The following is a 27,485-nucleotide window of genomic DNA, read 5'->3' as shown; positions in this document are numbered from 1 at the left end:
TTATTCCACAAAGTCCCTCAGTTGAATATTGGCTTATTCTGTGTCTAGATTTATACAATTAGGATTTCCCAGAAATGTGTCATTTGGACTTTGTGTTTTGTTTTATGTTTGTTTGTTTTATTTTAGCTTAGAATCCTTCAGCATAGTTGCTTCAGTGTGATAACATAGAATTGAATAAATGGAAGACCTTGATCCAGAAGCATATCCATGTGGGTCAGGAAGGAGATAGCTGAGGTGGTGCTTTGTGACAGCAGAATCACAGATATCCCAGTGACAAAGCAGGACATGGAACAGCGCTTATTATTATAGAAAGTACCCTAACAACATGGTCCTGAAAATCAACTCTATAAAATGGAATCCAATACTTCCCTTCCTTTTTCTTTACAATATCTTAACAAAAAGAAATAGTATCAATATTACAACATCACTCCATCTAGTATTTCTGCAAAGCAATAATAGTTTTAATAAGTGTGGTGCCAAAAATAAGTGTTTGTGTTCAAATAAGTTGGGCCAGCGGTAACTCTGGCCAGAATTTCTCCTAACAACTTCTCACCACTTTACAGGTAATGTGCATTGTGATTGTTCTAGAAAATAATACAATACAAAGTGTGTCCTAAATACATTTGAACCTTTCATCCTGAACCATCCATTAACTTCTCCATAAACTGGTGTTCTGAGGTCAAGGCATGCATGGCAGAGGCATGCTAGAGTCTCACGAAGGACCTTAGTCTATAGCATCTTGTGCATTTTGCTTGGTGTAGATTTATTTGCCTCAATCATGAATCACCAAGAACAGTCTTGTACTAGATATTAGATAAAAGTTAGTCCTCAGATTTAACGATGTTGTGATCTAAAGCAAGATTAGCTTTGATAATTACTGTTATTCTTATTATTTTTATTTTTTAAATTATTTATTTTGAGAGAGAGAGCAAGAAAAAGAGCATGAGCAGGGGAGGGGAAGAGAAAGAGAGAAAGGGGAAGAGAACCCAAGCAGGTTCCACACCGTCAGCACAAAGCCCGACATGGGGCTCAAACTCACGAAATATGAGATCATGACCTGAGCCGAGATCAAGAGTCAGACACTTAACCATTTGAGCCACCCAGATGCCCATATTACTGTTATTTTTAAATTAAAAGTCTTACTCTGCCACTGACTAGGTATGCCACGTATATCTAAGCCTCAGATTATTGTTCTGTAATATGGGGATAATAAACCTTCAAGGAAGAGACCTGGTCTGGCTCTTTTTTCTCTTTACTCTAATAATTAGTATATTCAGTGTTCAGAATTTTTGCTAGATGAAAGAAATTATGAGTGCATGCATGCAGGGAATCAACAAAACTTTTGAGAAATAATAAAAGTAAGTCCAATATGGAACATTCCTGTTCAGACCTAAAGGGAAGTGAGAAACAATGTAGAGATCCACGTGGATTTTTTTTAGTCAGTGAAAATGTCTCAGAAGAGGTTCATTGAATTTGAACTTGTGTTTATGCCATAACTTTTCACAAATACTGTATTCTGCTACTGGTTGCAAAGGTTAAGAACCTTTATTTTACTAAAAACATATAGAGTTTACACCTGTATAGACTGAAAGACAATGTATTTACCCTCTTGTCCTAAGAGTTTGTCCTGCCATTGATCTTAAATGCCAAAATATTAATACAATGCAATGTGGCTCACAAAGCAGATAAAGCTATTCAGTACAGTAGCAACATGTTATTTCTACCTGGACAGTCTTCAATCTGTAGTCCTACAGAGAATCAGATGCTTTATGAATATCCCATCAAGAGTTTATGATCTAGATATCCTCATGTTTTAAATTACTTGATATATTTTTCTATGTGGAGGTATATCTTGTTTTTTATTAGGTATAATTGTGACCAGCTGAGGAATTATATAGACAAGTCACCTATAGTTGAGTACAGATATTTTTCAATGTAAGTATTTGAGGAGAATTTGGAAATAATATATATATTTATTGTATAGTATTTCAATGCCACTCTCCTTAATATGTATTATATAGAACTTAGATCTTCAGTACAGTATTGACTATTACTTCAAAGTGTACTTGTAAGAGATTTGGGGTTTTAAATCAGATTTTTTTTTTTTGGCATCAGTTACTAGGACTGTAGAGGAAAAGAAAAACCCATAATTTCCAGGGTATTGTATGTGATTATTATGTCAATGTTAACAGTATTGTCACTTGATTGTAATTAAGTTTTATCTATACTTTCTGGATTTTCTATTAGTACTGAAATTTAATTTGAAAATAAAAAATTTGGTGAAGTGGAAGCCTTAGGTTGTTGATTTAGGAATTTAGTTTCTAGACAAGTCAGTCTTGGTATATACTTCCATGCCTGTTTCTATAGATGGTTGATTCTCTTACAGTGTTATAGTCACTTCTCAGATTTGTTTTGAGGCACATGAGTATGCTTTAGGAATCATGAAATACATGCGTATACTTTATTTTTACTATTTACAACATTCTCTGTATTAAAACAAAGTAATGGTTACTTGAAGAGTAATATTCTTAAAGTAAAATACATATACCTGTTTGTGTTAATGAAAAGACTATGTTTTGATAAAGGAAAAATGTAATTTCCTTTTTCCTCCCATAAAGTAGGAGTATGCATTCTATCCGAAAGAAGGTATAGGTTTTCATAGTCTGGAAATGTACCAGGTCCCATATAGTAGGGAAAGAAAAAAAAAATATATATATATATATACATATATATATATATTAAAAAGTGTTTGCTTCTGCTAGGAAAATACCACAACAGGAAGAGAGAATCTACCTTTAATAGTTTATGTAAATGGGAGGAAAATACTATATAAAGAAAATGTACATATATACAAAGATAGCCTAATTTCAAATATTTCTTCAAGAAGAAATAAAATATTTTTCTTCACAAATCAAAGATATAATAATAAGAAACTCTCATTTAATTGATTTTAATAGTACCAAACAAAAGCAGAAGAGTTATGTTTTAAGAAATCATCCTATGGGCTAATGGCCATTTTGTTGTCATAAAAATCCTTTATTTAGCCCTCTCCACAAATAAGCTCTCAGCAGGAGAAAGGCCACTAGTTAGAGCAATTTGGAAGATAAGTAAACAGAAGGAATGGCTAGGAGCATAGCGTCATCTGGCACAGAGCTTATTTCCTGAATCCTGTGGATCTGGTTAAAACCCAGCAGAGATGCCAATATGCTTCTCCTCAGTAAATGCTACCAGTCTCCACACCACCAGGCCCACTGAGGCTTATGTACAGTATTTCATCCAAGCAATCCTTTGCATAGCTGCACAGTGCCTGCAATGACCTGCGTCAGTCATACAAAGTGACTTTCTCATACCAATAGTTTCTTTCAGTTTCCATTTTCTGCTGCTCCTGACCCATGAGTTGTTGCTGATGTTCAATGATGTAAGCAGAGTAGTGGAGGCACTTTGTGCTCTTCTTAGATAAGATCTTGAGTTGTTTAGAAGCATAGCTGAAAATCCCTAGGCTGAATTTCTTTACAAGGTTGCTGTCATGTGTGCACCTGGGATACCCATCTCTTCAGAAGGGTGGGAAGAAGTGAGGTCTGTTGATTCCGAAGAGGGAGCAGTCGAGGCCAGAGGAACGGGTGCTGGTAAGCAACAATGAGTTTGGGGCATGGGAATCTCACTTTATTATTTTTAAGAATTGGACACAAACATATTCTTAACATTCCCTCTGTATCTATATTTTCAGTATAAATATTCCCATTCTGTGTGTGTCAGGTGTCGAGTGATTTTGTTCCATTTTCTCAATAAAGCAAAATTTCTAGCTACCAACTTTACCTTCCTTATGTTTCTCTGAAAAGGGATGATTAGATTTGTAACATAGCTGTAAAGATTTTAAGACGATGAATCACATTTGTGATTTATTTTTTGGTGTACTAGCCAACCCCAAAAAGATTGAAAGATGAAAACGTCAGTATTCTCTGAAAATAAGGAAAAGCAATAGCAAGCTGTTTAATTGTACATGAGTTTTGTTTTGTGGTCAGTGTATTCCATGCTTTGCTACCTCATGCTAATAGAGAGAGTGAGAAATATTTGACAAATTAAATTCATGATTAATGGATAGTTCAGTGCAAATATAGGAAGTCTGTGTCACTTTTTCAAAACAGTGGATCCTAGGTTCTTGAAAAGAGCTTAAACCCTTCCACAAACACAAGCCTTGACCTGGGCCGTGGTATCACAAGGTCAAGTGGTATATGTGAAGCAAGCTCAAAATTACAATTGATGTTAGGTTTTATGTGTTCTCTCCCTAAGGAAATCAGTCTACTGGTCTTTGAAAGGCTGTGGAATCACAGCTGAGTGGGAGGCTATGAAATATATAACCCCAAGGTGGGATATGGTGGTTCAAAATGGAGAGAGTGATAGAAATAAGTAAATATTGTTAATATGTTATTTAAATAATTATATTTAATTAAGTTAATTATATTTAAATAAGTAAATATTGTTAATATAAATTTCTGAATTGACAAGATGAAAATGAAAGGATTTTTTTCCTATTTATATGTGGAAAGTATCCTCAGTGACACTTGTTACTATCATGGGATCTCAAAGTATGTGGTACTCAGAAATAAGTGAAAGGGTATTTTAAAATACAGTTGTTAGCCCCTTCTCACATTGATTCTGTATTTTAACTCTGTAATTATGAAAGCTGTATATACCATTTCAGAGACCTTATTTGGTTTTCTAAGTATCTTGTTAGAGACATAATTTGTTACCATTTGATAGATTTCCTCTTACAGAAGCATTTTAGGGAATTGAAGATAATTACACCAAATTAATATAAATTCATGACATGGAATAAGAGAAAAATATTAGATCGTTAGCATTCAAAATGACTCTATAATTTGAAATACATTTATACCAGTTAACAAATGAGAAAAAAAAGAAATAGGAGAAAATACAACAAAGAAACAACTCAAAACTCAGATAAAATAATAGTCACATGTAGTGAATTAAAATATTTTAATTTAGTTGGCTTAGTCTACCTAGGTCTATAAGATCCATAGATTTTTACATTTCAATCAAACAGAATTATATGGTACCACTTATACCTACGGGAAATTGGTAAATTGGTTGTTGGAAGTTGGACTCTCCTTCCATATGTTCTCTTCAGTGTACTTGCTGGGCCAGCAGATCTGGCCACAGAAATGACATTTGTATGTGTTCTTTATGACAGTGCCATAGTGAAAGAAATTTAAACTTAGCATATGAGTTCAGCCCCATAAACAGCTCTGGAAAATCCTCACTGACTCCAAATGTAGAAAATAGAGGTAGATGATTATAGGCCCCTCCTGCATCACTGTGGTTTTCCACACCAAGTCACTAGCACTTTTTTTTTTTAATATTTTATTTATTTCTGAGAGATAGAGAGAAAGAGAGACACTGTGAGCAGGGGAGAGTCAGAGAGAGAGGGAGACACAGAATCCGAAACAGGCGCCAGGCTCTGAGCTGGCTGTCAGCACAGAGCCCAACGTGGGGCTCAAACCCATGAACTGTGAGATCATGACCTGAGCTGAAGTCGGACACTTAACCAACTGAGCTACCCAGGAGCCCCGTCACTAGCACTTTTAACTTTGAGGTAATTTGTCAAAATAATTACAGTGGCTCATACATACCATTTTGTATTTGAAAAGCTTTTGTATGGACTTTCAAGTCAGACAAAGTCAAGTCCAAATTCCAACTTTCCTCCTTAAAAACCATGTGACCTTGGGCAAGTTAATTCGCTTTTCTGAGCTTCATCAGCAATATAGGGTAAGTAATTGATTTTGCCATATACCTATGAGAATTCCATGTAGTAAGTAAAATTAGCACAGTATTTGGCAGGTAACAGTCATTCAAATAATATTTATTTCCCTTTATCTTTTCTCCGCAACAATTTGGTCAGCCTTTAAGTTAAGCCAGTTGCAAGTTTGAGATAAAGAAAAACCAGAGATTCTAAATAGAGGCTAAAGTCATGTTCTCTTAAGGGGAAGAAAACATTCAAATTTGACGATTTGTGTGAGACTATATTTTGCAGTAGATCCATGGTTCAGTGTTAATTTTTTTCCTTATGAGACACTTATTTTTGACAAGTATATATAATTAAACACAGTGAATTTAGTTTAAATAAATGAAAAATGGTTCTTAATTTTCCCTCTACTATCATTTGATTATTTAATTTTCTAAAACAAACTAGAAGGAGGCTGCCTCTACTTCTCAATAATATTCTTTGGTGAATTAGAGAAGTGTATCACTGTTCTTTGTTGTTTCTGGAAACTGAGTGATGTACTATGATAAAAGTGAAATTGCAGGTGTGACATAATTTCAAATCAACTAATTTTGTTATTGTTGCGGTTGTCCTGTAATACATGATATGGGGATGATATAGTGAGTGTAGTGACCTCACAGAGAAAAAGGATTCTGTCTCGGTGAGAAAAATCTATAAGTTGTGAAATAGACTGTGAGCTGTGACTCTACAGTCATCAAAAACCTGCATCTTTTAAAATGTTGAATATAATATGAGCACCCCTCCAACCCCACCCCCCAGCCTTCCCTGGCAAAGCCTATTTGGAGTCGACCTTTTGCCCCCTGGAATTGAGCCACTATTAGCTCTAGGCTGGCCATACCGGAACACTTTTGTCTGTGCTCTCGACAATCCCTCCCTTACACCTGGTTTATGCCTCCTGGTGCCAGTTGTTGTCATTGAGCTGAGTAAGATCTCTCCGAGAAACTGCAGGGGGAATGATCTGTTACATAGAGTTTGGCAGGACCATTGCCAATGATTGATAATGGGACCAAATCATTTCAGGTAAGTTTTCTGTGGTCCACAAGCCAGCAGGGCTTGACTTTTTTTTTATCTCAGTCCATGGATCTCTCAGTGCAATGTCACTGGGGGGATAATAGCAGGAGCTCTTCAAGCATATGCCTGAGTCTTTTCTCCTGTGCTAGTTTTAAGGGACCACAGCATTTTGTTTCGTTTCGTGTCTCTGCCTACAGGAAGGTAACATCTTCTGTGCATTGTTTCAAGAAATGGTTAATTATGGACCTACCAGAGCTTCGGTGTTTGCTACAGTGGGAACCTCTTTCGTATAGCACAGAGCACTATAGATTAATGCGGTAATCAATGAGAATCTGTACACTGCAGAGATCTGTTTTGATGACAGCAGCACTTATGGCCTTGTTTAGTGTCACTGTTGTATAATGTTGGACACTGCAGGCTTTTTTGCGTTTTGATTTAGAATGCAGGGACCATAGGGAAGTTTATTTAAAATGTCTTTTGCCCTTTTTGTGGATTTTTTATTGTATTGTGGATTTGCTGCCTTTGCTAGCTAGAATTTAGTGATTTGATGCCAGTGGCATTTATTTAACCACTCCAATGCTGCTGTTATGTTTGCTGGGTTTCTGCAGTTTCTGCTACTTCATACGTTGCACTCAGGAACAGGTAAACTAAGCTCTATTAATCTTATACATAGATGTAAAATTAATGGAATATATTGTTTTATTATCCCAAGAGTAAGATATTAAAATGCTTCCTGTAGATCTTGTCAATATAAAATAAGGAATAGTTTACTTTTAACATGGCAGTTACATCATTTTAGAGTACAGTGGTGATCGAGTTGTATTATATGAAGTCATTTTCATGTTTTAAATGACTGTCTGAAGTGTATGTTAAATTATCTAAATTTAGTATTTAACTTTAAACTTGATACATATATATAACTTTCAATTTTGAAGTTTATATATATATGTATATATATACATATATATTTTTTCATTCAGATGATATACATATATATTTTCATTCAGAAAGTATATATTTTCCTTTTCTGATTGACCAAAGGCAGTTGTTTTTCCTGTTTACTTGATTTCACTAAAATTAGAAGGCTTCAGAACTTAATCTTCTTAAAAAAAAAGATATCAGTGTCTGTATAGATTGTTATTTTGAACTGTTTAGACGAAGCCTGCCAAGGCCTGGTTTCTCCTAGTCTATAGTCCTGAATTTTAGAGCACAGCATGGCATTGCCTGTGCTTCTGTGCCATTAAGCTGTGGACTAAAGGGAGAACTGTTCAGATGAAGGGAAAGAGAGCCCAGACAGAAAGAAGGAAAGGAAAATACAGTCTTCTGGGTCAGAGTTTTGGGTGTGTGACCTTGGGGCGACAGAGTAAGCAACCCCTCCTGGCCCTTGTTTCTATTCTACCAGTTTGAAAAAAGACTACTGTTATTCTCAGTGGGAGAAAAACATGTTTTTCAGGTCCTTTGGATCGTCTGATGATTTCTGTGTATAAAAAGAAACTTATTAAATTTTTAAAAGTGTACATTTTTCTTAATAAAGAGAGGGAATAGAACTCTTTTTGTCTTTTTTTTTTCCCAGTGTTTTAGCAGCTGAGGCTTTTTGGAAGGAGGATTATGGTCTTTTTAAATTAAACTGGTAAATCTCTTGGCTTCATTGTTACTATTTTGCCAAATTAGCATTGAGCAAGTTTGAAGTGTCCTGAGGGCACTTGCTGTTAGACTGTAGTCTTTTGGTGGGGGGCAGGGGGAGGGGGGAGGAAAGAGGCATCTTGAGCATCTCGAGTTATGCAGCAGCAGGATAAGGTCCTGGATGCAGAGGCACTGGGGCTCTCTGAAAGCCTGCCAGGGACAAGAGCTCTCCTGGCCACTCCCCTGCTCTCTCTCAGGTACAGCAAGTACTGCTGAGAGCAGCTAAGGAAAGCGCCTGCCTGCTCTTCCCAGCAAATGACTTTCAAGAGGTTCACTTTCTGCTGAGGACAAGCTTAAAATCCAAGAGATCAGAGGCAAATGGAAAAGAAGCAACCAGCCACCTTCTGCTTGCAAAAGTATGAATCAGATCGCTGTCTATCAAGTGCCAGTTAACATTTGTTGACAAATTAAACCTGTTCTTTCTAGAGGATAGAGGATTTTATTGTAACTTCAGGCATGTACTTGCAGAGTGGCTATTGTTGCTAGTTGATAAGGATCATGAATTTCATGTTCGTGATCATACTTACTATGTCTTCTTAATGACAGACATCCAGTATTCTGAGAGGAAGGCTGAAACAATAATGGTTCTTGCTCCCATATATTTGCACCTGAGAGATGAGAGGAAAATAATGTGACTGATTTCTCTATCTAGCTCTCGGGAATCAGTTTATTTGAGTTTATAGTTTCTACAAATATATATATGTATGAGGGCAATAACTTCATTAGTGAAGTAATTATATAGAAGGTTGCCCATTCAGTTGCCTTCAAACTTTGTGATATTGTTCATTATTAACTCATGGTTAAAAAGCTCTTCAGGAGAAGGAGATATTTTTCATTTTGAAGCATTGTCTGTGAATGGCCCTTCGGAATATTATGTTAGAGAAATGATGGAAGTCATTTGGAAAACAAAGACAAAATTAATCTCCATGAACAGCAAGTATATATTCTGGGTAATCCCAGAGTGTTGTAGAGAAAAATAATATTTTTTTTTACCATTAACAATTCTTCTACCTGATCCAAGAATTACAGTGATATGAGACAGTTTAACGGGAAAAAAAAATAAAACAAAAAACAAAGCTTAATTACATGTTCCTGAGACCTAAAGAAATGACCAAAGCAGACAGTTTTTATGCCTGTTAGACAGTTTTCCCCTAGATAAAGTGCTTTTTATTTTCAGATCAATCAAAAACATATTATAAAAACCCTTTAATATGCAAACTTCAATCACAACAGCAATGAGGGTGTAGGACTTGGTGGGGAGCATGTCACGGGGAGGATTGGTTTCTAGGGTCTCTACTACTTCCTCTGCCTACAGTCACTCTGTGACCTGTGGCCCCTGAGCGTGTGTCTTAACAGAGGGCAGATCAAGGCAGCCAGAGACAGAAAGGCCCTGAAAGACTGAGCACAGCAGGCCCCTCCAAGATGCCATCTTCCCACTGAGGCGGCCTCCAGGGAAAGCCAGATCCAATTAGGAGGTAACACGAAGGTGACTGGGAAAAGAGTCAAAAATAAATGAAATAAATACTTCTTCTCTTCTCAACTTTCTAAGGCCAGGAAGATTAGAAAGTAGCATGTAAAAATTATAAAAATAGAGAAACCAATGAAGAATTACTAATTATCTTATAGTAATGTTAATAATCAAGAAGACTATTACTCTATTCAGCTTTACACCAGTAAATGGGAGGTTAGTGAAAGGGATTTAGATTATGGATAGCCTGCTTCAAGTAGGCCATCTTTTGTCTTTAAGAAGGTTAATTGTCATATAATGAGTTGGTCAATTCATTGTAGAAACGCAACCAAAAATTTTAAATGCCTAGTTTCTGTAAATCACTTGTTTCAAAGAAAGTTTTATGTGAGCTGGGAGTTTTAAAGACCAGGGAGATAAAAAAAACTTATTGTGACAAACTAAACATTGAACAAATTGCAAAGCTGACTTCAGAAAAGGAGGCATATTGATTATAACAGATATGGGCTCTAGCAAACATATTTTCAATATTATAGTATCTGTCAGATATTTTATGACAGCTTTTGAACTTTTATGTGGTAACAAGAAACTGTTAGTCTTGCAATGTTTGCTTGTTTGTTTTTTTGTTTGTTTTTCACTCTCTAAAGAATGCTTAGCCCTTGGAGCTTATTCTTAACTTCTAAGCAAGTCCAAATTGAAACAATTGTTTTATCCACTTTGATGTTTTACTTTTAGTTCAAGATTATGTTTTCTACTAGTTTATTTAGACTACGTAATGTTTGTTATTTTATTCTATATTTTCCTTTTTAGTCAATGTCTTTGAAATTGTTTAAGACACTCATCAGGGAAGAGATATTAGCACATCTGTATATAGTATTTCCCTTGCCTGTTGATATTAAAGTCTTCTCAAAAATATGATTCATTAGCGTCCTGATAGCTCATGAAAGTGCTTTCTGAGATGAATTTCTTGGCTGTTTGCATGTAATCATAAACCTCATTTTCTCTGAGTATGGTTTCTTGATTCCCTAAGTGTCTAGCTTAAATAGGGTTCTTAATGAAAGCATACTGCTGAGTTTGAGGACCTGCAAGAAAGGATAATTCTGGGAACTAAAGGTAAAGCACCAAGACAATATAGCAGTGTTCCCAGTCTGAGGCAACCCTTCATCCAGACTCTTTAACCATTTGTTAGTAATTTGGTGAGCGATCATGGGCCCGTCAGAGAAATAAAGGAAGCGGTGGACTCTCACAGAAAAATACTTACTGCACACAAATTTTTTTGTATAATTTTAAAGAGTATATGGATCCCCTAAACTAATTACGGATCATGTGAAAGGGCTCACATAACTCAGGTTGTAAAGTTGGCCTTAAAGATCAAAAAACAGAATACTTTCTACCACATCCCATGGTAGAAAAAGTTTTGTCGTACATGAAGGTAAGCCATTTCACTTAGTGGTTAGTGAATAAACCCAAGACTCACTTCAAAGTGCTCTTGCTTAAAAACACTTCATTATCATTTGAAATTTTTATAGCTTGTTATTCCACATTATAGTGAAAAAATCCACCCAATCCTGACTTTCCAAAAGGTAAATAAATGATTAGATACGTTGATATGAGTAAAGAGACTAGAAATTGTGATGGGCAATTCAGATACAACACAGAGTGCTTTCATTTAGATGAATAGGGGACTATACTTTATAGGGACCCATATTATTTCATCTGTAGCTGAAGGGCTTAGGTAGGCTGTTTCTGTTCAGAATAGCTTAACAGAAACTAGTTTTCTTTTTTTTTTCCTGACATTAGTCTTCTTGACAAATATGTTGTGATTCCCTGACATCAGAGGCTAGTCTTGTTCTAGATCAGGCGTTTATTTATTGAGATCTCTATGTAAGGTTTCTTTTAGTCTACGAAATTTTATTGTAATTATTTGTTGAAGACAAGAAGGTAATGGAAAAATTGAGCACAGAATAAGAACTCCCCAAATATCTATTTAATCTGAGAGACTTTTAGAGTATTGGTGAGAAACCTATGGTTTATAATGAGGAGAAGGATCTCTGTCTGTGGGGTTTTAGCTTGAACTTGTCCCTTTTGAGTTTGTTATACAGAGTTTTGGACATACCATCTTTACTCTCCACATTTGCCTAGGCTGGGTTATAAAGCTAAATTGAAATGGGTACAGTTTTCATGCCTGTGAATTAAGTGCACATCTAGATGTTTGATCTAAAATATGATGCAATGATAATTACATTGAACAAAGGTTATAGTAGGCCCAAAGATCTGGAGTGTGTGTGTGTATGTGTGTAATTTTTTGTCATCAAAACTATTAGTGCATCACTTTGGAAAAGAGATGGAACTATAAAAATTCTTGGTAATAAGTGAAATTAGAAAGACTAGCAAGATGATGTCTTTTCATTGTTTTTATCCTTTTCAATAGTAAAAAATGCAAACTAGCCAGGCTAGAGTAATATAGTTTCTCATTTGAAAAATGAATATTTAGTCATTAGAGTACAGTTGCAACAGTTTTCTCAATCTAGGTTCTTTAAAAATATGTTTCAAATATGAATAATAAGCATTTTATACGTAAAAGTAAATGCTACTTACAGTCCTTACCATATAAAAAAAGAGGTTGAGTTTAGGAGATGCCTGTCAACTGGCTCTTTCATTTTCAAATGGAGATGAGTGTTTAATTTGAGTTAAAGCATATGTAAAATAAAGATGCCATTATATTTTGGGAAAGATTAAGATAAGCTGTAATTTGTTTTCTTACTATCAGAGATATAATCACACTAATAATTTTATATTTTTCATAAGCTTCATCCATTTCTCCAGTTCATTTTTGCTGTGATCACTAGGACACTCTAAAATTTGGGTTGATATATATAGAAATCAGACGCAGTATAATGATCCTCTGTTGTAAAAATCATTGGAATTATTTGATCAATCTTAAATGTACTCATTTATTGGTAGAAAATACTTAAAGATATTTACTATCTTTTTAAAAAATGTATATTTTTGAGATAGAGTGCAAGCAGGGAGGGGCCGAGAGAGAGGAAGAGAGACAATCTCAAGCAGGCCCCGTGCTTGTTAGCACAGAGCCTGATGTAGGACTCAAACTCACAAACTGTGAGATCATGACCTGAGCCGAAATCAAGAGCCAGACACGAAACAGACTGAGCCACCCAGGCGTCCCAAAGGTATTTACTATCTTTGTAAGTGATATCACTATGACTTACTTAGGAAAGATTTGTTAGATTTGTAAAATTTGTCTCAGAAAATGTGAAAAATTATTATTCTTAATTAACAGTGTTGAAGTAACAATTTAATCTTTTTCATAAAAGAGTTCAAGGAATAATGTAAATTTTATGATTTAGTGTCACTGAAAATTTTAAATATCAGTGCAAATGGTGGTATTCAGTTTCAATTTTTTTCACCAAATAGTTGCTAATTTACAATTTAATTCAGTTACATTATCATCCCCTAGAAAGGTTTTGTTTGCTTTGTTCTTACTTAAAAAATCATTAATTTTGATTAAGAATATTTAGAAGACATTTAAACCACTCTGTGTTTAGGACATTTTACAAAGAACAATTAACTCTGTATTTCCCATTTTTTGTACTGCATTCACAAAATGTCAAGAAATAGAACATTCAAAGGGAGAAAATAAGAATTACCCTTTATCATGTATTGAATCCTTACTTTAATATGCCATAAATCTAAAGCAGTATTTGATAGTTACTACTTGTCTGTCTTTTGTTGCTATTATGAGTAATAATATAATTTTGGAATGGTGAAAACTTAGCTTCAAGTCCCTCATTCTCAATAGCTGAATTTTCTGATGTGCCAAACATTTGTCAACCACCTTGTTGTTATTGGTGCTATTTCTTTACATTACTTTAATTAAAATCTTTTTCATCAATATTGTATATTAGTCTATCATTTTTTGTTTCAAATAAACCAGGAAAGCTGAAAAGGATATTTCACTCTGTTTTCTTTAAAGTTTATATGCCATAAAGTAATTTTTTTGGTTTGTTGCATAGTGGATATCGTTATTAGGTTGCCCCTTAGTACAGCTATGTTCATTGGGCTACTCTAGTATCACAGCATTGAGGGCATGTATACCCTTCACCAATTTGTTTGATATTTTTTTCCCTGTCTTTTTTTTCCTTTCCCTGTCCCTTTCCTTGTGAATTCTTACTATTGTCCATGTGCTTTTCTTTATGGACAATATGCATCTTCAGTGGTCCTGTGGAGTTTAGTAACAGAGAAACTCTTAGGATTGTGACTGTAAAATTAGTAGATTTTTGGAGGAATAAAATCTAGGAACTCCGATTTGTGCTGTTACTTATTTCTTTATTTCTTTATTTATTTATTTGCTAGATGAGAATCCTTTTTTCACTTGCTTTCCATTCTTTGGCAAGATTTCCAAATAGATAATTTGCTGAGATAATTTCCTGTTTCCCAAACTCTGCTGTTCAAGCTATGGATAAGCTAACACCTGTATAAATTGTATTTTAGTTACATTGTTTCTCATTGAATCAAACGTATTTTGATAATGGGTGGAAAATTCTATATTTTAATGAAAACAGTTGTAATATATTAAAATATGTTTTGTGCATATTCATTTAATTTTATTTCAATTCCTGTTTTAAAGTTTGCCTTAATACCAAAAGTGACTTAAGGTACCTACCATATGAAATAAGTTAAAAATGTGTAGAAAAGATTGGTTAGGAAAAATAAGGGTAAAAAATTAGGCTGCACATTTAACCGTAAACATTCTAATACACATGCTTTGAGAAAAGTAACATCAGTTACAAAACTTCAGTTTCCATAACATAAAAATAAACCAGTTAAGTGTGCACTAATACTTCCTGATACTGACACCAGAATGAAGTTTTTTGTGTGTAGTTTTACAGAAAAGATTGTCATCATCACAGCATGATCCATCTGAGTGACATCATCACCATGATCCATATAGTCCTATGTTGAGGGACAATGTATGGAAGGAGTTGTGGAGGCAGTGAGGAGAAAGGGACTATACAGAGATGTAGTGTTGTCCAAGTGCATGGTTGTGTGATGTTCTGGAGTAATTCAGAGTTAGATTGTAGAATATCTAAGTTGATTTACTACATATTCCTCACAAAGACTTCTGTAGATACTATTACTTTAAGCTGAAAGATTTCAAAATCACTGGAGAAACTTTGTATTCCTAAATATATTTCTTCTGAAATGCACTTGGGGGGTAGTTCAGTGCAGGTGGGTAATTGTGGAATTGTGGATTGAAACAGCCAGGCACACAGGACATGGGATTGCCTTGCATTTGGCCATCTCATTCTTCTCAGAAGGGCACCTGCGACCCAGCCAAGAAACCATGTCAGGCCCTTTCAGTCTTTTTTTTTTTTATATGTTTATTTGTTTTTGAGAGAGAGAGAGAGAGAGAGAGATACAGAATCTGAAGCAGGCTCCAGTTTCTGAGCTTTTAGCACAGAGCCCGATGTGGGGCTCAAACTCACAAATTGGAGGATCATGACCTGAACTGAAGTTGAATGCTCAACTGAGCCACCTAGATGCCCTGCTTTAAGACTTTTTAAAGTAACAGCTTTTGTTATGAAAATGTTACCTAAAGTAAAGCTATTTTGAGATTATTATATTGAAAATGAAAGTTTAGACTCATTTATCCAACCTTTTAATATTTAGGAACTCTGGAAGAGAAGTCCTTTCTTGAGTCAGTAGGTTAATCTTTGACCAATTTTAACTTAGTTTGCTTTATAAAACTAGGTGTAGACATGATCTGGATGCATTGTGAATATTGCTCCTTCCTTTTGTGCTTTATCTTGCCTGATTTACCTTCCATCATATGGAGTTGCAGTACTGTTGAAAGGTTTCTACAACTTGACCACTTTTGCACTGTGGCAGAAACTTTGACAGTGACCTTGCACTGGTTTCCTGTGGCTATAATTTAAAGGTTTATGAATATGAATGCTTAACATTTTTCTCTAGAATACTGTTGAGGTATAAAATGTTCTCCAAATTTCTTTGCCAAGTGATTTCCCACTACCAGCAAAGGAATTTCCAACTTAAAAAGAAAGTCCTTTAATATATCTATTAATTGCTTGTTTGAATAGCCAAAATAAAAACAAGCAAACCAAAAAAAAAAGAACAAAAAACAAAGAAGAAAGTGAAAAATCCTAATATTTACAGTCACTTTCTTTGGTAGAGCTCTGGTTTTAAAACATGTTTATGTTACCAAAAATGTTTGCTAAGAGTATATTTATTATCTACTATTTTATAGCTTAATTACATATTTTTAAGTGATAAGTAGTATGAGTCCCCCATAAGTGCTTCCATTTTGTTCTGTATACCCTTAGAAATTCACCTTTATCATCCTTTGGCTATTATTATTTTTTATATCACTAAAATTGTGCTAATGTATCTCCATATTTTTTTTAATTTCCGTGTCTTTGGGAAGTAGGGACAGGTAGAAGTTGACTTGACATTCACAATTATTATTGCAAGTTAATATTGTTTCATTAGTGTTGCCTGGGTGTGAGGTCTGGATAAAAACTAACATTTTCCTTTATCAAAGATATTTACATCTAGAGTGCTTTCTTGTAATGTCTCTGCTCTGAACTTGACAAGCACTACAATTTCTTAAACCTGTGGTTAACATCCAGTCCCCAAACAATGAAAACATATAAACCCCAATTTTTTCCACAGGGTTTCCTGGCTGGTTATTCCGAGGCTTTGCACGTGACAACCTGTTCTCCCACGTGAATGGAATACTCAGTGTCAATGTGGAAGCCTGGTCAGTTGGAAAGTTGCAGTAAAATATTTCCCTCTTGTGTGCAGCACTTCCAAAATTATTATTTATGAAGAATCATTGTGTTGGAAGAAAAAAAAAATACTTTCCCTAAGATTGTTAATTTTGTGCTTTGCTATCCAGGGTACTTTACTATTATATATTTAGGTTCTGTGAAAGATATTGCTCAGTCATTAGGCTTCAAACCATATTTACACATGAAATTTATTTCTCTTTAAACTATAGACATGTCTATTTATATGTAGACATCTTTTTGCCCTATCATCAATCAGTGACCCTAGACTTTTCTTTAGATACACTTTTATTGTCATTTAGATACAGATAATAAATACAGTCTATCTACATTTCCTGAACACCTTAAACATTCTTATTGTTCTAAGGCACAAAAGTTTGTGTGCGAGTGTGTGTGTGGGTTGTTTTTTTTTTTTTTTTTTGCTCACAACTCTCAGGAATGTTAATTTATTGACTTCTGAGGCCTGCAACATCAGGTCAGTACAGAGATAAAGAATAAGGATGTTATCGAGCATCATGGTGTTTTGGAAGTGTTTCTGAACCCTGAAGCTTCATGTAGTCTCAAAACTCTAGGTATATATACTTTCAAAACTAGGAAAAATTAGGCTCATGAGCAATGTTAACTATGTCAAATAGGTTTTTATTTCTCAATGTCCTTTGGCCTACTTAAAGTGATACCAGAAAATTTCTGTGCCTTTCTAAAACCCCATCACCCAGAGTGACCCTAATACATTTTTAAACTTATAGTTATTTTTTAGATGATTTGGCTAGGAAGAATATAAACTGAAAAAAAAAAGAATCTTGGGAAGTTAGGACGGTTGTAGTAATAATTTTTAAACTACAAAATAAGCTGGTTTTAAGAAGACATTTTCAAGGGTTTCTTGAGTCATCAGGGAAAAAGTAAAATGGGTTATAGTAGCCTACTTGTTTCATGGTACAGAACAATTCAGTCACAAATATTTTGCTGATACATGTGTTATTATTCTCCCACATAAAAATATGATCAAAGAAGAAATGAAATACTTATTTTTACATTAAGGATACATTGTACATTCTGATCATGTTAATTACTTCACAGTCCAAATATTTTTAGTTAGGGATTAATCTGTAAACTTAATATATAGCTCACCTGACCGTACTATAAAAAACCATTTTCTTAGGCTTCCCTTGGCTTTATGGAAATTAAACAGGAAGATTTATGTTAATTTTTCTATATGTGATGGCTCTTTTCCTTATCCTTTATCAATTGGGATTAAAGAAATATTCATACATTCTGAACACTTGAGCATCTGTTTGCACCAGGCCAATAAATAATTTCTGTAAACAAAATGACTTTAACGTTTTTCTAAGACTATTTCAAAATATATTTTGCTGATTTTATGTATATTTTAGTTACAATAGCTAATTAACTATAATTGTGATCTCTAATACCATGATTTCATATTCCTTACTTCAGTCATGTAGTGACATAATAAAATCTGTTTCTATAGTCCTCTGTAATTTACAAAGCTGACATATCATTTAATCCTCATGAAACTTTTGCAAGAAAGTGGCATTATCCCCATTTTATAGAGAAAAACAAGGTCTATAGAGATGAAGGGATATTATCAGGAATGTGGCAGAGTAAGGAATAGAGTCCTAAGTCTGTAATGTTGAGTACAGTGCTCTTTTTTCACAATATCTGGTTTTTATGTTTTATAGGAAACAACGTAAATTATTGGTTTCAGATAATATATAATGCTGTTAATGGAGGAATTAAAATAGAGTGAGGTTCTCTAATTAAGTTTTGAAGAAGTAAACCGTGGGGGCAGTTTCTTCATTTCTACCTGGCATTAGAATTGACAGAAGTGCTTATCAGTGTTATTGTTGGAAATATTTTTTAGTGTCTATTTTTAAACTCTAAGAACAACTTGCATTTCTGTGGTGCTTTATAGATTGTAAAGCAACTTCATGTGCTTTATCTCAGGCTACCCTTGAAAGAACAATGGAATGCTGTAGGAGTTACCTCTGAAGTTGAAGGATTATCTGAATAACTGAGCTCAGAGCTCAACCAGAAGTGTTCATTCTGAGTTCCACATTATTGCTTTATAGAATTGTGTGGCAATAGAGTTGATGTTCCATTAGTTCTCAAATTCACCAAAAAAATACACATAATAACAAGAGAAGTATCAGCTCCACCAAGTATGTTTTTTTTTAATGTTTATTTATTTTTGAAGGAGAGAGAGACAGAGAATGAGAGTGGTAAGAGCAGAGAGAGAAAGGGAGACACAGAATCCGAAGCAGGCTCCAGGCTCTGAGCGGTCAGTGCAGAGCCTGATGTGGGGCTCCAACCTGTAAACCGTGAGATCATGACCTGAGCCGAAGTCGGACACTTAACCAACTGAACCACCCAGGTGCCCCTGTTCCACCAAATATGTTAATGAAATTCTAGATCAGGTACTAAGCCTGTATTCCCGTGCTCTAAAAGTATTAAACGAACATGGTACCTCGGGCCCTTACACAAATTTCTTATCTTTCACTGGAGGTAGTTCAACTCTGGAGGTTCCATTGAGTATAAATGTTTCTGAATACAAATATCTTTGACACCTCATTATCTTGATAAATAGTAGTGGATGCATTTCCTTGAACCATCAAACTTACACACTTGAGAGAGAGAGTGATATTGTTGGTTCTCTGATAGGAGCAGAGCGCATTATAACAAAGGGGAATTTTGAAAGTGAAATTTCTAACAAGCATTGAGAGAACAGCCGCACTAGTGAATCTGTAGATTGTAATTCTTCCAGCAAATGTCACCGTGTGTGTGTGTGTGTGTGTGTGTGTGTGTGTGTGTGTGTGTCCTGGACCAAAACCAGAAATTGGAGTTTACGTTACTTAAGATTTTTGAAGAGGTTCTTGCTGAAGACCAGTGGTTTAGGAATGCCTCTGGCCCTGCCTCAAGCCTTGTTGCTCAAGGGACACAGATCTCTGTTCCTTAGTTGTATAGTATTTGTTGTCAAATTGTATAGTGAACATTACTCCATATTTTGAATGATATCACCAAAAAGTATTTGAGGAACAATATTTTACTATTCTAAGAACTTAGACTAGTAGTAATTTAGTATTGAATGATAATATACTGATTTTGCTTATACATGGCATTTATATTTATTTTTAGACTTTAATATTTCACTGATTATATGATTAATGATTGAATTTACCAAGTGTATCTTCCCATTTTAATGCCTGGATTCTAAGACCTATTAAATAATAATTGTTTCTTATCCATGACTGCTAATTTAAGTGAAATTCGGCTTTCTAGGATTTTGCTGTATAGCAAATTATTGCTTATTAATTTTAAAGTTTGTTCCACTATTATTTTTAATCTAGATGAGGGAGCAGATGCATTTGCCTTTTATAGGTGTGGGACTATCTGAAATAAGCTTCTAAAGTAAGAAATTATTCCAAGGTGGTATTTTCATTCTATTAATCAGAAGTTAAGATTTTTATCTGAGTTCTTAGACTTTGGATTTTAATTCCTATCTATGAAAAAATGCCCTTGTAAAATATTTAAATGATTTCAAATGTATAACATTTTATAACATTATAACCAAAGTAATATTTATTAACTGATGTGTGTTGACCATGGTACTCAGTGTGCAAAGTACCCTACTTTGTCTCAAATTAAAAATTCATTCTTAGAACTTGAGTTGGTTTTTGTGTGTGTACTGCATACATTCAACAAATTTATTTTTGTGCTGTGTTTTAATTTGTCTATGTGCTATGCTATAATAAAGTATATTAAGACTTATTTAATTTTACTTAGTCCCAACACATATCCTACTGTAGAGGATAAACAAAAATGAAAGAGGAAGATATTTTAAGAGATACAGGAAATCTCTGGGAAGGATGATTCTACTGATTGTTGGTCTGTGAATTTTATAATTTCTTTGGATAACAACAATCTGTACTATGTAAGAAGAATATTTTCTTTGAGATAAGTAACATAGCAGTTATGGATATGTATTTGGAATTGTGCAGTTACTGTGAGTCAATCTTGGAATCAGTTTGAGTCCCATCATTTATCACCATCATCATAATGAGTCTAAAAATATGCTGTTTACTTCTTATGGAAATGGAAAAGAAGTCCAAATTTTCTAATATGTAACAGCTTTGATGTATATAACCTTTCTTTTGCTACCTACACATTAGATACACATTCCGCTTGGTCAAGTCTAGTTATCATGTAAATTGTTAGATATTTATTTATTTATTGTGTAAATCAGTTATGGTTTTCCTTTTATGGTTTTAATATACTCATACACAGTCATGCATCTATATGATTTAGAAAGCATTTTTGTTAAAATGACATTGATTGGTCTCATTGGAATCCATTGTGCCTTGACTTTAAATATCACAAGATACAAAATTTTAATCATAGAGGTGCATATTTATGCATTGTTACATCCTTTAATGGTAATAATCTGGGTTGGGAAAAGCTGGTTATCTTTACTGAAGGTTGGGAGTCATTTAGCTGACTTTTATTTGTGCAATGAAGGTTGTGTACTTATTTATTAATTAACTACTTTTTTCATAGGGTATGATAAAAGTCTATTTTTAAAGTTTTAACAAAAAAGAATACTCAAAATTATAACACTATTGAACTTCGGCTATTTATGAACTTGAGCCATTTCAGTAGACTGATCTATTCCCTGGATCTAAATTAATGATAATAGTACATTTGTTCCTTTATAGTTATATTGAACATTGGAACCCAAATGCTTTATATCAGGTCCTTAACCAAATACCATGAATTTATCGTGTTGTAGCTATGCTATTTGGAAATCAAACCCTTTAATCATCTATTAGAAATAAACAATCAAGGAAAATATATTAATGAAATACTAGATTCTGAATATTTTAGGAGGAGGTTTTGTTGAGTGTTGCTTAGTCCATTAATAATAGAGAAATATGACTTATAAAGACAAATTACAGTACTTAAAAAAGTCAATAATATCTTTAAAATTTAGTAATTACATGGAAAGAAGAAAAAATAAGTTTAAAACTACATATTTAAGTTTCAGAATTTATTTCTCATAAGTCTTTAAGCAAAAATATTATATTTTAATGGGTGATAATGAAATGTGTGATAAGAAAAGTATTAGAAACTATTCAGGATGTGAAATGTAATTGTGTATTAAGTATATATACAAATATTATTATATGCTAAAATATTGAATGCCTTTTAAATTTACATTTAGTACATTTAAATTTACATTATAGTAGATTTCAACAATACTATGTATGACCAAAATTATCCCATCTTATATGAATTAAATTAGACTCCCCATTTAAGATCATAATTATACAAAGCTTATAGATGATATGATACCATTGCTTGAAAGCAGCATTTTTATATCAAACCATGCTTGGTGTCATCATCAAAATGTACCAGAACCATCAGCTTTTGGTTCTTTGCATATAAGGACCAATTTCTGCACAGGAGATACTCATCAGATATGTATGTCTAGAGGTACTTAGGACACGGTGAGTAAAGCACAGGGTTGAAGCACCATACAAGGAATTGAAGCATGAGCCAGAGAAGGATCCCAAGGAGTACAATTTTTAAGATCTAAGTTACTGGAGGATATAAAAAACTTTGTTCCCTTGAAGCTTTTAAAATGGGATGAATTTTGTCATTTTTTTAATGTCAAAGACTTTTCAAAGCAGTTCAGCTTTCAACTTAATGACTAATTTTCTTCTATAAACCCCACAAATATTGTGTTCTATTAATTTGTCACAGTATTTAAGATTGACTCAGCATTTAAGAAATCATCAGGCTTTCTTACTCCTAGGTATGTGAAATTTTAGGGAAAAAGCTTTATGAATTTTAATAATCTTTTGAATAATACTGGTAGTTACTTAATAGTAATTACAATTTTATTATTATTTTACATAGTTTTTCTTTCAAGAGGAACAGTGTCATAATAGTAAAGACAAAGCAACTTTAAGAATGAGTATATAGGCAGAAGATGGGTAAAATGGGTGAAGGGGAGTAAGAGATGCAGGTTTCCAGTTATGGAATGAGTCAGTCATGGGAATAAGTACAAGGAATATAGTCAGTGGTATTATAATAGCGTTGTATGGTAACAGATGGCAGCTACCCTTGTGGTGAGCACAGCATAATGTATAGAGAGGTTGAATCACTATATTGTACACCTAAAACTAATGTAACATTGTGTGTCAGTTATAGTCAAAGAAAAAAATTATTTATAAAAACGACTTTTGAAGTTTACAAATAGGAAAAAAATAAAAGAGGGATAATAACCCTCTCTGTTTACAATTTCCTTATATTCCATTAACTGAGGTGGTTCAGAAGAAGATAATCATTGGCACCAAACCATGTACACATTTTAAAATATGTGAATTTGAAAGGGATATGGACTCTGTGTAGTGAATTTTAACAATATATTCTGTTAATGCAGTTTGTAATATTCACCGCTTCACAAAATATACTATTATCTATATGACATATTTATGAACATTTTAGTATTTTTATACTATATATAACAAACTCAGCTTTTCTAAGATATTTTTATTTTATTTTATTTTATCTTATTATTTTATTTTAAAGTTTTATTTATTTTTGATAGAGATAGAGTGTATGAACTGGGAAGGGGCAGGGAGAGAGGGGGAGACACAGAATCTGAAGCAGAGCCTACCACTGGGCCAGAACCCACGAATTGTCAGATCATGACTGAGCTGAAGTTGAACACTAAAAAACTGAGCCACCTAGACACCTCTCTAGTATACTGTTAACATTTTTATATTTTCTATCACATTTCCTTTATAGTGCCTGTATGTGCTATGCATGTCATCTACGTACAGTACTTTGTGATCTTTATAGATACCAGGAAAATGTATTTTCCCAACACTCAGCTAGATATATTACTATTAGTTGGTATGCCTTACTCTCTTAATTTTTTTCTCTTTCAAGATCCATCAGGAGAAAAATTTTCATTGATTTAATCTAATATTTAAAATGTAAAAGATAATTTATTCTCACATTCACCCATTCTGGCTTTTCTTCCTATACAAATACTGAAAGCACTGCTACTTTCTGTTATTTTTTTCCCTTTTTTCTCAGGTGTTTTCTGTAGTATTATATTTTAAGCCAAAAATACCAAAATTAACGGTTCATAAATTCATGCTTACAAAATTAGGATTTTTAAAGTTTTCGTTAAGGCCTTTTTATGGCTTTAGTACAATTGGATTTTCTGTTGGTTATATGGTACTCTTGCTAAAAGTTATTCTTGATACTTTATTCAGCACTGTGTGCTAAAAGTATGTCCTAGTGTCAGCTGATAAGGGAAGAGGATAGAGACCAGAGACTAATTTTGAAAGAATATGATATAGTTCAGGATAGTAGAAAGAGACACACTAGGTTTTAATACTTACTGAACAAAATTTTTATCAGCATCACTAGATGGAAGGCTGTGCCTTGGTATGTATAGTCTTTCAAGGTAAGGTGGAGTGGGTCAACCCAGTTCTTTCAATGCTTTTTATGTATGTTCCTAGGCTGATTTGTGAGAATAAAAGGTAGTTTATAGTACGAAGTGCATTTGTAACACACATTCATTCCAAGGATTCAGGTTACAGCTTTTGCAATGCAGGGGTGTATCATTTTGGGATGTACACACTCAAGATTACAATATTCATAACCCTTTACTTTATAGACTGAAGAAGTCATACTTAAAATGATGCATTCTCCACTTTAAAGCATTGCACTTTTCATTTCCCCCCCATGGTGCAGGTGACTTGGATTATTACTGGTTGGATCCTGCCACGTGGCATAGCCGGGAAACATCACCTATTAGTTCGGTAAGCTTTCTGGGAAATGAAAGTTGGAGGTTAGGGACGATGTGTGCTGTTCATTGTCCTAGCTATGTTTGATATGTGATAGATAGCAATCTTACTCTGTTTCATTATACATTTTTTTAAAAGTTTTATTTATTTATTTTGAGAGAGAGTACATGCATGAGTGAACAGGGGAGGAGCAAAGAGAGAGGGAAAGAGAATCCCAGGCAGGCTTCTTGCTGTCAGTGAGGAGCCTGACCCAGGGCTTAGTCCCACAAACCATGAGATCATGACCTGAGACAAAATGAAGAGTCAGATGCTTAATTGACTGAGCCACCCAGGTGCCCCCCCCATTATACATTTTAAGAGAGAAAATATTCATTTCCTTTAAGGTAGTACAGTGTAGAAGGAAAAAAATAACTGAATAATTAGAAGAAATTTTATTTTATTTCTAAAAAGTTCATTTTTGAGAGAGAGCATGCATAAGTGAGCATGAGAGGAAGAGGCAGAGAGAGAGAGAGGAGAGAGAGAGAGAGAGAGAGAGAGAGAGAGCATACGAGCAGGGGAGGGACAGAGAAAGGGAGATACAGAATCTAAAGCAGGCTCCAGGCTCTGAGCTGTCAGCACAGAGCCTGATGTGGGGCTTGAACTCACAGACTGTGAGATCATGATCTGAGCTGAAGTTGGACGCTTAACTGACTGAGCCTTCCAGCTCCCTGCAACTTATCTTTTTATAACTTTATCCATGTTTTAATAGCATCCTGTAACGTGGCAACCATCTAAAGAGGGGGACCGATTAATTGGACGTGTTATTCTGAACAAGAGAACAACCATGCCCAAAGAATCAGGTGCATTACTGGGTCTGAAAGTAAGTATGATGGTTTAGAATGTTTCTTAAGGGTGGAGTACAGTACAGGCTGCATTCAACAAAATTTCTGACAATGATTTTTAAATATCTTTCTCTCTTCCCCAAACTTAGTTCATCTAGTGAATTTATCTTGTTCATATATTGATGTCTTACGGTAGATACAGTATTTTTATCTGCATTAATGGTTTAAAATCATTTTATTAATATGGCATACAAATGTGTTAGGAAATTGCAATGAAATACGGAAAAATAAAGAATTTTTATCTGAGTATGAAGTTCAAGGATGATTTTTACATGAAAAAGGTTTTAATGGACGGTAGTAAATTTAGATAATGTGGACTGCATAATTTTATTTTATGTTGACAAGCAACGTAAAACATCATTAAAGAAATTGTTTCCAAAGTACAGTAGACTTTATGGTAATATCAAAAGAGTAAAATGTGTCTCTTAAAAATATTAACTGACATCCAACAGTTATAAAGAAAAACTAATAAGTTGCAAAAGATTATGTTTTATTATAGGAAAAATATATATATATTTTTTATTTTATTATGTATATGCATGTGTATGTGTGTTAAATCACATGGTTTTATTTGCTTTTAGAAATTGGGAGAATCATTCAAAGATGGGCTTTAAAATTATTTACTAATATGTTGTATTATAGTTGTGTGATAATTTGACATCTTGAAAACCATTGACTATTAATCCAACTAAAACTTTTCTTCAGTTAATGCACTTAATAGTATCACCTTATTCTTTATTAACATTTATTTCTCTTGCTATGAAATAATTCTGATCACCTCTAATGGGCATATCCCAGAGTACAGTGGATCAGCCTCAACCTTTGAGAATATGTCCTGCACCTTTATTTATACACACTTGGTGCCTACATTGGGAGAAATTAAACTTAGAACCTTTCTGATATACTTTGTTTTAGTTACAGTTGAAAAGCCAGGTGAAAGTGTTAAATATTCAGTAATACAACTCAGACTTCAAGAGTTAGATCAGAATATGTATTTCAGATGAAGTCATTCAGATGGTCAGTAGCAGAGATAAAGTTAGGCTATTACTCATTGTACCATGGTAAATTGCTTCCAGAAGTGGTCTATTCTTGGTTTGAATCCATAGTCTTTATGTCTTAGACCTTATATTCTACTTAAAGGTATACAGAAGGGTTAGATCTGATGTGACAGTGGGGCATGATGTGCAATATAGAGCTTTAATCTTAATTAATAGTCATGAACTTTGAGGATAAAGAAAAATGAGCCCTAATGTAAAATGTGTCACACACTTTTGAAAGTAGGGAAGACCTTGCACTTGTCTTCTAAGGATATACACTATTTTTGGTCCCTTTGTATTGTTAGGTCAGCATAAGTAATCAGTACATGAACTTCCTCAGGGTTATCTCAAATATAATGAGATGTTTTCTTTTTAAAACTATACTGCCACTCCTTTAAATAAAAATATGTTTCAGTTTATTAATGTGCCTATACTCAATACTAAATACATTGTAAAAGACTGTAAGATTAATTCCTCAAAGTAATAAATTTATATTTTAATATGAATCTTGGGAACTTATAAATTTATTATTATTCAGGTTGTTGGAGGAAAAATGACTGACTTAGGACGCCTTGGTGCCTTCATCACCAAAGTAAAGAAGGGTAGCCTTGCAGATGTAGTTGGACACTTACGAGCAGGTAAAGTTCCTTTTTAACATTTAAACAATGTGTACTTTTTGCATGAGTTGGCGGTTTTCAATGTGGGGTAAGTTATATATAAGTCAGTTAAATATAACTAGTTTTAGTGCATGGATGAAGATTTTTTCTCCTGGCTTGGATATTTACTTCAATAATAGGTAACTATACATCAATAGCAGTTTGGAGAGAGTAAGATTAGGAATCTTTTATTATTTATGTAAAAGTAAATAGATGCAAAATGCTGCAGGATTACTGATTTTTGTAGACGGCTTCATAATTTTGCTACAAAAATCCAAAAC

The 27,485-nt window shown here is 33.9% G+C and overlaps 1 protein-coding gene across 1 annotated transcript in view; it reads left to right on the top strand.

Annotated features, from left to right (window-relative positions):
* RIMS1 (regulating synaptic membrane exocytosis 1) overlaps positions 1 to 27,485 on the top strand; it is a 478,148-nt gene that overhangs the window by 288,738 nt on the left and 161,925 nt on the right. The window contains 3 exon segments of the mRNA XM_077767235.1: positions 24,578 to 24,645; positions 25,379 to 25,489; positions 27,087 to 27,186. Coding sequence (XP_077623361.1) covers positions 24,578 to 24,645; positions 25,379 to 25,489; positions 27,087 to 27,186 — 279 coding nt within the window.

Source organism: Crocuta crocuta, unplaced genomic scaffold, assembly GCF_008692635.1.
Source record: "Crocuta crocuta isolate KB4526 unplaced genomic scaffold, BGI_CrCroc_1.0 scaffold518, whole genome shotgun sequence".
NCBI lineage: Eukaryota > Metazoa > Chordata > Mammalia > Carnivora > Hyaenidae > Crocuta > Crocuta crocuta.
The sequence above is the reverse complement of the archived record's forward strand: the minus strand, read 5'-3'. Positions and strand labels throughout refer to the sequence as shown.